This window comes from Acinonyx jubatus, chromosome D1 (genome assembly GCF_027475565.1).
Source record: "Acinonyx jubatus isolate Ajub_Pintada_27869175 chromosome D1, VMU_Ajub_asm_v1.0, whole genome shotgun sequence".
Lineage (NCBI taxonomy): Eukaryota > Metazoa > Chordata > Mammalia > Carnivora > Felidae > Acinonyx > Acinonyx jubatus.
In genome coordinates, this window is record NC_069390.1 from 5,543,751 (window position 1) to 5,556,299 (window position 12,549).

The 12,549-nt window shown below is 57.0% G+C and overlaps 1 protein-coding gene across 1 annotated transcript; it reads right to left on the reverse strand.

Moving 5' to 3' along the window:
- Nucleotides 1-1,810: 1,810 nt before the first annotated feature.
- Nucleotides 1,811-11,097, reverse strand: RHOD (ras homolog family member D). Its single transcript, XM_027045297.2, has 5 exons — nucleotides 10,887-11,097; nucleotides 6,424-6,511; nucleotides 5,521-5,630; nucleotides 3,010-3,144; nucleotides 1,811-2,457 (listed from the first exon to the last, which is right to left on the reverse strand). The coding sequence occupies exons 1-5, from the start codon at nucleotides 11,016-11,018 to the stop codon at nucleotides 2,290-2,292; spliced, it is 633 nt and encodes a 210-aa protein (XP_026901098.1). The 5' UTR covers nucleotides 11,019-11,097; the 3' UTR covers nucleotides 1,811-2,289.
- Between the last annotated feature and the right edge of the window lie 1,452 nt (nucleotides 11,098-12,549).

Consider the following 12,549-nt stretch of genomic DNA (forward strand, 5'->3'; position numbering starts at 1 on the left):
CCGTCCCAGGACCAAGCACATCACTCCTTCCACCTCCGTGTTAATCCTCTCAGCCCCACATCCTTTCACTCTGCTTGCCTTGCAAAACTTCACACGGCATCTCAAGCTCTCAGGTCACCATGATGGGACACGTGTTCCCCCCTATGCTTACCTGTGGTCCTCTTTCTGGGGAAGGGCTTTCTCTCCAGGTAACTTCCCAACCACCTCTTCAGGCTGGGGTTGGGACCCCTCCTGTGCTTATGCCAGGGCACTGTAAACACACCTGGTTTGAGGGCACAAACCGCGGTTCCCGTGTATTATCCCCAGCTCTTGTCACAGTGTGGGGCACACCAGAGAGCTCGTGAGACACCAGGCTGTTGAAGGAACAGATGACAGTCCCTGGTTGTCTCAGGGAAGGAGCCTACGCCCCCTCCCCCGTCTCCTAACTTCTTGTTCAACATCTTGCCCTCAAGTATAGGACACACTGTCCAGCCCAGACGTACTCCGTGCAATTCATTCCATGCTTCCTGCATCTTCCTTTATGGCCGGCACTGTGCTGGGTAGCGGACAAGCATTTTGTCACTTTGTTCCCATAGCAACCCTGTAGGATGGGTATGATTGTTCCCATTTGCTAGATGGGGTATTGAGGCTCAAAGAGTGTTAACTCTCATAAAATCACATAGCTATGGAAAATGAGAGCACTGACATTCGAACCCAGATCTGCCACTGACTCCAGGGATGGAACAATCATCAATGCCAAAAGGCCAAGCCACATCCTCAGCTAGGAGCTGGGGGACAAAAAGATGAAGCCAATAGGATCCTTACTTCAAGGAAGTCAAGGTCTAGTGCAAGAAGACAGAGGCACAAGAGGTCAGTGTGAAAAGCATCATGGCGACATAAATATCAGCGCTCCAGGAACACGTATTTTGGGAAATTACAGAAGAGAGCGGTCTGAGCTGGGATTGGGGAGGGCAGGAAGCGGAGAACAGGGAAGAACATTCTGGGCATGGGGTATGCTTGGCAGGGAGGAAAAACCAAGCTAAAATCTAGGCCAGGAAAAGCTATTTCCCATTCCTAGCAGTTTCTAGTAGAACCCTGAAGCAGAGCCTGTAATCCACGTGGGGTTTTTAGAGCGGGCCCCTGACACCATTTCACCTGCCTCCGTTCAGTTCTGTAAACCAAGCTGTGAGCCCTCACCAGGCAGAAGTGGTCCCTCCCTCGAGCTTTTTCTAAAGAAACCGAAGGGGTGTGTGTTTGTGGCTGGTTCTACGTGCTGGGACCTCATCCGATCAGTCGAAGGCCTTAAGAAAAATGACCGATTTGTCGAGGAAGAAGGAATTCTGCCTCAAGTCAGCAACACAGAAAGCCTGCCTGAGTATCCAGCCTGCCGCCCTGCAGAATTCAGCCTCAAGACTGCAACATCAACTTACCTGAATCTCCAGCCTCCTCCTGCTGGCCCCTCTGATCATGTGAGATAATTAATATAATATCGAGTATATTACGTATATTACAGCTCTGCAGTATTACATATTTATCATAAACCAAAATAAGACTTGTGAATGTTTTGTGAGCACTTACTGTGTGCCAGGCACCTGCTAAGTTCTTTGCGTGTGTCTCATGAGGCTCTTACTCATCTAAAGGCTCCATGACATCATTTGTGATTGGTCCCATTTCACAGATGAGGATATTGAGATGCAGAGGGTGGAAGTAATTTGCCCAAGGTCCTAAGGTGACAAAGCCAGGTTTGGATCCAGGAGGTTCCCCTCCAGTGCCTACAGGTGGTGAATTCTTACCTGCTACGGAACAGGCGTGTAAAGCAAGAGACATGATATAACTGACAAAAGATGTTGTTTTACTTGTTATAGTTACCACTGGATGGGCAAGGGGGAAGGGGGAAGGGCAAGGTGTGAGTTCTGACCCAGGTTCCTAGAAGCGCAAGGTCCTGAAGGTGCAGCCCTGGGAACAGCCGCTAGGCGGCACCAGGCTGCACAGGCTGCTTCCGGATGTGCGGTCCAGGCTGGGGGCTGGGCATCTGGTAGTCATTCTAGGCCACTCCAGGGCTAGCCCCCACAGGGCTGGTGGGCTCTGGAATCCCCTTCCTCAGGCCTCAGGGGGGTTACGCTCCAGTCCAGGGACCACAGACCCGGGGTCCGGTGCCCGGCCTTCATGGTGTCCATCTGTTTTGAGGTGCAGTTTGGTGGTCACCGCCTGGGGACTGGGTCTAGCCCAGTCAAGTGGGCAGAAAGAAGGTCAGCACCCAGCTCCTTCCTATGCTGCTGGGGTGGTGGGGGCAGGGAAGGCCTCAAGATGTCAGGTCAGCACACAAAAGCTCCGGGTAACCCTCCTCCAGAAGTTGCGACTGCGGCTGCTCAGGGCCACCTCGGCTGCTTCCTGGAAGACCGCGTGGACGTTTTCCTGGAGCAAGGCCGAGCACTCAAGGTAGGCCACTGCGCCCACGGACCTCGCCATCTCCTGGCCCTAACAGAGAGAGTGCACAGGGCTGCCGTGAGGTACAGGACTTGGGGGCCTCACGTCCCGCCTCCACGCAGCCCTCGTGGTCATCCTAGGGAGTCTCCAGGACAAAAGTGGAAGGCGAGTTTTTCTAGGACCCCTACAGCTCCTGCCCCCGATCTTGACCAAGCACTCTCGTGGTTTCGTTGGGTTTCCTGCCTCAGCTCCAGGATGGGTCCCTGCCTCTCAAGGCACCAACTAATTGACTTCCCAGGTATGTAGCAGAGAGGGGCCTGCAGAAGAGCTCAGGGTTCTTCTCCAGACCTCAGGTTCCCTATCTGTGAAGTGGATGGGTAGGATTATCTGAATGTGCACACCACTGGCTCTCTCTTCCATAGGCAGAACCTTCCAGAGTGTTCTAGGTACCACTTCCAAGCCCAGGCAATTCTAAGATGACCCCTGCCCTGACCCACTCTTAAGTGTGCTGGATGTCTGGCCCTGCTGACAGGCTGGGCTACATCAGCGTACCCAGAAGTTCCCCCCGCCCCCAGAACCGGGCCCCTGGGCAGAGTTTCCTACCCTGTGGTAGGTAACAGGCTCCAGTCTATTTTTCCGCAACTTCTTCACCAGCGACTTGTCCTTGCGCAGGTCCGTTTTGCAGCCCACGACAATGAGGGGCACCTCCTTGCAGAAGTGGTTCACCTCTGGGTACCACTGCGGGGAGGAGGGCAGTGCAGGTGTGTATTAGTCATAGGGACTGTTCTTTTCTGCAGATGGGGAGGATGGGTCACTCTCCTGCTCCCCAGGCAGACTCCAGTGGTGATAATCAGTACAGCCAACATTTAGGGAGAACTACTCTGAGCTAGGCTCTAAGACTTCACATGTATGATATCATCAATCCCCCAAGTCCCTGTGAAGCAAGTTCTATCATCAGTCCCATTGTACAGATGCACTAACTGAGGCTTGGAGAGGCTGTATAACTTGGCCTTGGCCACACGACTAGAAGTGGCAGGATTTGAGTCCAGGGGCTGGGGCCCAGAGCCCTGCTCCCACCTGGTCTAGAATCCTGCCGCTCTGCAAGGTAAGGGCTCCCAAGTCCACCTCCCAGCTGGGTAAGATATATAAGGAAATAAGTCATCCTTTAAAAATAAAGCAGCTCACAAAATGGATGCAGCAGCTGTTTGCCTGTCGGAGGGAACACTTCTGTTCTGTGTCAGCTGCTCTTTGGAATGTGAGGCTCCGGGGCCTGGTTATTCCAGCCTGGACAACCACTGGGAAGTCTAGAATCTGGAGACGGGGGCTTTATATGTCCAGGAGTGCATGCCTGCTCGGTTTGTGTTCTGGAAAAATACTGGCATCAAACCGTCTGGCTCCTGGAGACAGATGGGGCCCAGGTGGGGTCCTGGGCTGACTCCCCAGACCCCAACCCCCTCCACACAACTGCACTTGAAAACAGTCTCCCAAAATGGTCTCCACCGTGACTTCACCTTGCTAAATCCAACAGTGAACCCTCAGCCTTCAACCTACCTGAGCCCTGGCACCAGCCAGGGATCTCTCCCTCCTCTACGACCTGGGTGGCGCTTTGCCCTAGGACCCTGCTCTCTTGGTTCTTCTCCTTGGGTCTCCAGGGGTCCTCCCCACCCCCACCCCATCTTGTCCAAAGCTGTTCCCCACTAGCAGCTCCCAAATGGATCTGCCCAGCCCGGCCTGGCCCTCTCCTGGGAACGGCAGACTAAGACCTCCGCCGGTCTACCTGGCCGTCCACTGGGATGTCCAACAGGCCCCCATCTCCCACCTCCTCGCCCACCCCTTGTTCCTTCTCATCTCAGCGGGGGGAAATGGCAAGGCTACCTTCCACTTGCTCTGGTCAAGACGTCTCTCCCACCTACATCCAATCTGTAAATCCTGATGGCTTTCCAAACAGGGTCTGTACCCACCCACCTCTCACCACGCCCCCTGCTAGCACCCTGGTCACAGCCACCACCACCCACCACCTCTCCTAGGGCCCCAGCACCTAGAACAGTGCCTGGTGCACAGATGTGTTGCCATTTTATTTTTATTAAATTAAAAGAAAATTTTTAAAATATTTATTCATTTTTTGAAAGAGAGAGAGAGACAAAGAGAGAGAGAGAGAGAGCGCGCGCAAGGGAGCACGAGTGGGGGAGGGGCAGAGAGACAGGGAGACACAGAATCCAAAGCAGGCTCCAGGCTCCGAGCTGTCAGCACAGAGTCCGATGCGGGGCTTGAACCCACAAACCGCGAGATCATGACCTGAGCCAGTCAGATGCTTAACCAACAGCGCCACCCGGGAGGCCCCATCAAGGCTGCCACTTGAACAGATGTGTGTCTTGGAGCAACGGATCCATTCTGGAGATAATACCACTATGGGCTCCATCAGGTTGTTAGATGGAGTAAACGAGTGAACGTGTGGAAGTGCCCGCCCACAACCGTGCGTGGCATAAGGAAAGTTCTCAATAAATATTATCATCGTCACTGTGGTTAATGTTGCTGATGCTGTCACCAGCTGTGCTCCAGAACCCTGAAGCACACAGTTCACGTGGAGGCCTGGCAGCAGTGGGATAGGAGCAGAAAAACTCAAGGGACCACATCCCTGACACCTGGGGGCAGGGAGAAGCCCTGGGAACCCCCGACATACCCGGGAGGTGGGTAGTTTGGGAGGCTGCTAAAAGCTAGCGGTCACACAGAAGGGGGCTGAGCTGCTAGAAGCTGACCATTCATGCAACTTTGGGCAGGCCCAGGCTGGGGAGATGCAGGGGCCCCTGAGTCATCCAGTATTCTCAGGCAGGGTCACCAAGGAAAGAGCCACAGCATTCTGAGTCCAGTACAGAGCAGGCAAGGAGCACTGGACTGGGAATATGAGGCCAGACCCTGCCACCAAATCCCTATGGCACCTCTGGCAAGTTGCTACCCTTGCTCTGGGCCTCGGTTTCCCCATATATATGCTAAAGATGCTGGACTGGATGCCATCCAGGGCCTGCCACACTCTGGCAGTCTGCTGAGTCAAGGGTGGGGGCAGAGCGGAGTGGCCTGGTTATGGGGACTGTACCTCCCCAAGTCCCTGGTACCTACCCGGTTAAAGATGTTGTCAAAGCTGTGTGGGCTGGTTACATCAAAGCAGAGGAGCAGGACACTGGCGTCAGGGTAGAACAGGGGCCGCAGGCGGTCATAGTCAACTTGTCCTGCGGAGAGTGGGGGTGGTCACTCCCTCCAGATCTCCCCCAACATCAGGGAGGTCATCCCACCAGACAGGGGCGTCTGGATCAGGGCCTGGTTGTGCGCCTCAAGGTCTTAGCAGATTCAGTGCTTAGCTGGTCATTCCACGTGAATGTCTCCCTCGGGGCAGTGTTCCCCTGGCTTGCCCGTGGGATGTGCCAGCCCTGGCCTGGGTGACACCACTTGCTGAGAGAGCCCTGTTCTGGAAGGAGCGGAGGGGAGGGCGGAAGCCCAGTCTGCAGGGACTGAGCCCATCCCGCAGAAGCCTGCTTTGCCCCGGGCATGGGGCTGAGGACTAAGAAGCGGTAGGACCCTGGGCAAAGGCACCTTGGCGCGTGCATGACGGTAAGGGGGCTGCTGGGCCTCCCTGGGGTTAGCAGTCAGCTCTGGCATGGATGTGACTGAACCCTCATGGAGGCGAGGTCAGGAAGCTGGAGGGCAGAGGTCAAAGTCAGGCAGTTCTTACGGAAGCTAAAGCCAAGGTGGAATGCTTAGGAGGCCAGGAACAGTTCACCCCTTGAGAGGAAAGCGCTCTGGATTCCCCCTTGTCTGCAGGATGCACTTGGCTACCCTGGGCTGGGGGAGGCAGCAGACACAGGCACAGAAGCAAAGTGGGTTCGGGTTCCTGGGGACCCTAACCCTGGCCAACACCTGTCCCTTGGTGATTGGTTGGCCTCCCTGGTTCAGAAGGAAAGGAGTAGGGCTTGGCTTCTGGGCATGTGAGGCTCCCCTCCCGCCCTCGCAGCCCTGCATACTCACCTGCTGTGTCCCAGATTTGGAGGTTCAGGGGTTTGCCCTTCATTTGCAGATTAACGGTGACCCGCTCAAACACAGTGGGGGTGTAGCTCTGAGGAAGAAGGGGACAAGATGCAGGCTGTGAGGACAGCTGCTGAAGCAGGGTGGCCCGCACTGCCCAGGCCAGAGAGAGCCCACGAATGCCTGCAGCACAGCTCCGGTTTGGGAGTCTGACGGCGTGAGGGAGACAGTCTCCGGGAAGCAGGCTGTGGCCAGCAGGGTTGAGGCCTCGAGCTGCCGCTTCCTCCTATTTGCCCCAGCAAGGCCCCGAACCTCCCCGGCCTTCTTGACGGTAAAGTGGGAATATTAAAAGCACCGAATGCAGGGTGCTGCTGTAAGGATTCAGCGAGAGGCTCTGTGCAGAGCCTGGCACAAAATAAGCACTCTACACATGCCAGCCACTGTTATTTTTATCTTTGTCCCCCTGGATGGGGGACTGTCCCATTTCTGAGTCTTCCTTCATTCTGTCCCCTCCTCCTAGAATGACATTAGCCTACATTTGTTCGTTCGTTCATTCATTCATTCGTTCGTTCATACATTCATTCAGTAAACATCAGCACCTTCTCTAGCTCTGGATATTGGGGAACAAGTAATAAACAAGGCTCACTGTGTGCCCTGGGGAGCTTGCAGCTTTTGGGGGGGAGGGTCCCTGCTTTGTCTCTCAACCTCTCAGGCCCCTGCCCCATGCCACGTCCCCCAGGATGCCTTTCTGGAACCCTTCCCACACCCTCTCTATTTCTGCCTTTCTTATTTGCCCTGCGGGCATCAGGAGGAAGTCACCCAGACCACATGCCCTTCCTGCCCAGGCTGAGAGCCTGACTGCATTCCTTCTCCATAAAGGCTGGGTGAATGGAAACAGGGTGGGTTTTGTGCACACACAAATGAGAAGGGGAAGCTTTTACGGATAGGGTCTGAGCAACAGGTGAGGAGGTTTTCAAAACTCTACCACAACACAAGCCCTTGGCTGGAGTGGGAAGCTAGACCAGCTACGTCTTGGGTCCCCAAGCCTCACTCGCTTGCTCAGGGTTGGTTGGTGGGATCATAGCATAGGGAGACCCTGTCCTCCCCACTTCCAATGCCAGGTGGGGCCCCCAGCTGCCTGTGACTCAGGAGGACTTCAAGCCTGCCTGCCTGTCTGCCCGCTGGCATTCTGAGTCAGGCCCTGGCTGCGTGGAGGGGCGGCCCCTTAGTGGTGGGTCAGTCCGGTCCTCCAGGCCACGTGGGAAGGTACAGGGGGAGGATGGAGAAAGGTGAGTCCCAAAGTGGGCAGATGGGGAAGTCGAGGATGACCCTGGGATAGAGGTTCAATCCGCCCTGGACCCTAGCCACCTGTCACTCTCTCTACTAGTAGGTACAGACGAGGGCTCCACCCACCTCCCCAGCACCCCCCTGCCCTGGCCCCCTCCCCTCAGGCCCTTTGTCTGGTGGGAGGCAGCGTGACTTGGTGGCTAGGAGCACTGGCTTTGGAATCAGATGTTCCCGCTTTAGGACTGGCTCTGGCCCTCACCAGCTGTGTGACTTTGGGCCCGTCCCCTCTCTGGTTAAAGAAGAGTCTCCCTTTTTAGTGTAGGGGAGACCGACTGGCAGGTAAGGCCCAGCATAAATGCCCACTACTTAGAAAGTTGGTCGCCAGGGGCAATGTCCGCGCCAGCTGCCATCCATCCATCCCTCTAGGGGATGCGCCCTTCCCCCGCCTATCACCGTGGAGGGCACTGACACCTGCTTCCACTCACCCACTCACCTGTGGCAGGACCCCTCCTGATGTGACGTGGAGGGCAACCTGCCACAAAGCTCTTGGGAGACACGTGTCAGTACCTTGCAAATGCCTGTGGAGATGACAGCGTCGTGCACATTTTCTAGGGATCTACCATGCGTGGCCCTCCATGCGTACTGTCCCTGACCCTTGCATCCTTGGGAAGTGGGCACTATTCCCATTTTCCTGATGAGGACAGAGGAGGGAAGTGAATTGCCTGAGGTAACATACTAGACAGCCGGCTAAGGATGGAGTCAGGTCTTTCTGGCTCCAGAGGTCAGGCTCTGTCCCCCGTCATGTGCCTTTTCCTGAGGTCACCGACTCTCTGGCCCCTGGTGCCAGGAGTGGGTAGGAAAGCCCCATTCCAGGCTTCGTGGCTGGGTTGCTCCCGGGGCTCGGAACTGTCACAACCCTCCCCCCTACTCTGCAATGTCATCCTGGAGACTTTTACACCTTCTGTTGTGTTCTTTGAACCACGAGGCAGGGTCACTCTGACCATTAAGTGCCTAATCTTATCTGTTAAGCTGTCCTCAGCCAGGATGGCAGGGTGAGGCCTGAGCTAGACTAGGGCGGAGATGACTGAGGCTTGGATCTGTCCTCATGGGGCTCACAGACAGACAGATGGGTCATTATAGGACAGGAGAACGTAGGTCAAGAAGAGAGTCAGGGGTTTCACACCCATGAGAGTCCGTGTGCGGACCAGGAGGGGCTCAGCTGGTTCTGGAAGGTAGGGCTGGTGCTCTCTGCCCCCTCCCCTCCCCACTCCTCCATGGGACCCCTGGGCTTTGGAATGGTTGCTGAGCCAAATGTCAGCCAGGACTGGGCAGAGGCTGGTGCCCAGCCTGGACTTCCTCTGCCTCAGGAGCTCTCTCTACTCTGTTCCCCTGCCCCAAGGCTGGGCCACAGACAGACAAGAGTCACTGAGGCCCCTTTAAATCCCAGCCTACTCTCTGCTCTTTGGGGGACTCCAAGTCTTCTCGCTGCTGGCTCCCATAGCTTGGAGGGCTGCCAGGAGGAGGAGTTTAGGGGCAGGAGCAGAAGGCTGGTCTGGCAGGCAGAGCACTGGGGGCTATGAAGAGTATTCTGGTCAGGGGCGGGGAGAACTGGGCTCCTGACCTGCACTGCCACCACTGGGCTCCCTAAGGCAAGACTGTCGCTGTGGCTTCACTTTTCCCACCTGTAACATGAGGCCTTTCCAGCACTTGGACCTTGTAGTTCTCTTAAAAGGAAAGGTCTTTCTTGGGCCTGGAGACAGAGGGGTCCCTAAACAGATGAGGACAGGTCAGGTCCATCCCCCTGGTGACAAGCATGTCCTCCCTTCTCCTGGCCAGCTGCAGCCTATCCTTCAAAACACACATTCCATCAACTTCCGGACGACCATTTCCACGCCGCCACCTCTCTGGCATCAGGATGAGCCTTGCCATCAGGGATGTCTCAGAGCCCAAGATACTCCTCCCAGCTGGTCTCCTGGACCCTGGCGGGCCTGGTCCCTCTGCGGGCACTCTCCCCACCATGTCGTAATTGTTGGGTTCCCATGCGCAGCATGTGGGGGCCCAGAAACTTGTCCAACCCAACTTAAAAATGTGACTGGCCAGCGGAGGTGACGTCAGCTCCATAAACCACAAAGCAAAAGTTGGCTCGATGCTGCCACAGTGGAAAGGAAGGTCTGACACTTTTACCAGGCCTGGCCTCTCCTGCCTCCCCCCATCGGACTCCCAGGGCTTGAGCAAACCCAGGGGTTTGGAGGATGCTGGGACAGGCAGGAGGGAGAGGAAATGCTGGAAGCAAACCCCCGGACTCCCAGGAGAACTGGGCTGAGAGGTGGCACAGTGAGTGGGTCCAGCCCCTGTGCTGGTGCCTGTGAGTCCACGTAGACAGCCAATGAACATGCTAGTGAAGGACGGAGGGCCCACGTGCCCAGAGCGTCCAGGATGTGCCAGGTACACAGGGGCTGTCTCTCAGCCTTACCTTAATTCCGCCTCGCCACCACTCTTAAGTCTCCTGCCCCATGAGATTGTGTGAGAAAACAGAGGCTCAGAGAGGCTAAGCAAGTTACTGAGGGCCACACAGTTTGTTAGAGGACAGCTGAGGTGCCAAACAAGCTGCCCGACCTGAGTCTGGTATGCTTTGGGCCTCCAAGACAGAGCCCACGACACGTCCGTTGTACAGGCAAGAGCTGGTGCAGAAGAGATGACATCTGCCAACTTTCGGTGAGTCTTTCCTGTCGCCGGCTCAGAGGTGAGCCCTTGACCCGTACTAACTCACCCTTCACAGTGACCCTGGAAGGTGGGCACCATCCTTATTCCTCTGATGTGGTTAAAACAGGCACAGAGAGGGTAGGGGACTAGCCCAAGGGTGCACAGCTTTAGGTGGCAAAGTCGTAATTCGAACCCAGGCAAGGGTGGCTCCAGTGTCCTCAGTCCCTCCGAGCCATGCCGCGCCACCAAGTGCTCTCTTAGGATCTGCCCGGTACCCAGCTGGCCCAAGTCCGTCCCACGACACCTCTCCCAGGTACGTGCCATTCTCGCCACTTTGCAGATGATACCACTGAGGCCCTCGCTGCCGATGGCGGAGCGAGAAACGCCTTGGCGCCCACACTCTGCTGGGAGACCCCTTGGGAGGCCGGGGTTGGGGGCGGGGAGCGCGCGAGGCGGTGTTGGGGGCTGCCACTCACCTCGGGGAAGGCCCCCTCAGTGAAGACCATCAGCAGCGACGTCTTCCCGCAGCCGCCGTCGCCCACCAGCACCACCTTGACGGACCGTGCGCCCGGCGGCGCCTCGGCGTCCGCGGTCTGGGCGGCCTTCATCGCGGGCCGGCTGGCTTCGGCGGGCTTCGGCTCGCGGCGCGCGGGGCGGCCGGCGGGGCAGGAATGTGGAAGGGGCGGGGCGGCGGGAGGAAGTGCGCGCCCGCGGCCGGGGGGCGGGGCGCGGGGCCAGGTGAGAGCCCGGAGGCGTGGCGAGCGGGCGCGCCGGCCCCTCGGGACGCCCTTCTGCAGCCCCTGCTGAGGGCGGGGGCCGGGGCCGCGGGAGGGGGCCTCCCCCACGCTCTGCCTCCGTCCTCGGGAGGGCACCCGGGGCTGATGCGGAGAAGACAAGGAGCTGGACAGGCTGTGGGGGCGGTGTGGACGGGGAAAGACGAAGGCACCTGGCCCCCTTCCCCTGGGAGGAAAGCGGTGGGGGGGCGGGGGTCAGCCCGGTGGGCCTACCAGCTTTGCAGGGACAGGAGCTGGGTCCCTGGTGCCCAGCACAGGTGGGGCACCGAACAGGAGCCAGTGACTTTGGATGAATGAATGAATGAATGAATGTGCATTTCCCCCAGGGCTCTGGAATCAGAGCACACCACAATCCTCCCTCCAGATATTGAAGGCCAGGTGGGAAGGGGGTGACCCGGCCATGCCCTAATGGGTCAGTTGCTGGCGCTGCCAGGCTGGCCTGCCCTGCCCTGCAGTAGCCAGCACCAGGAAGTTTCGATGCAGGTGGCTGACCACCTGTCTCACCTTTGGCTGTGGCATAATCTAAGGAAAGTGAGGGAACCTTCCATCTATAAACTGCTTAGAGGAGCAGGGTCTGGTGCATGGTTGGTGCCATGTGTGAGTGATCCCTATTATTTAACCACCACTGACGCCCAAGGGCCTGGGGACCCTGAACGGTTCAAGACAAAGTCCCTATTCTGAGAAGCCCATGCCTAGGATGGGAGACAGGGAGGATGTCGGTGTGATTAGAGCTACAACAGAGATGGGGACAGGCAGCAGGACAGAAGCAGGGAAGAGGGGCTCTCCTTATCCAGGTGGGGTGGGGGTCAGGAAACCCTTCTGAGAAGAGGGGGCTGAGTGTTGACGGGGAGGGAGAAAGGTGTTCCAAACTGAGGGAGCGGTACATGCATAGTATGGAGGCAAGAGAGAGGGGGCACTTTGGGGGGTTTGTAGTCCTTCCCTGTGATGGAAGGTGAGGTCGGGCTGGGGAGCTGGTGTCAGGAGAAGCTGAGGTTCAAATGGGGCCTGGATAGTGGAGCACTCTGGATGCTGGGAATAAATACAGAACTGAAATGAAAACTCACTGTCCCCTGACTGCCCACCCCTGTTAGCAGCCAGAATTGAAATCTTTTGAAAATGGGCACAAGGGTCTCCCCAGAGTCTGGACTGACTGTTTTCAGTGAAGCTCAAAGGAACAGAGAGGGTAGAAGTCTTTGGGTTTCACACCCCCTTCCCCACGCAGGTCATGACGTCATCCCTTGTGATGTACAAAACTGGGCAGGTGGAAAAGCACACTGAGCCCCCATTGGACCTCACTGTGGACCATAGAGGCAGCTGGGGCAGGAGTCACTGTCTTCATTGCACA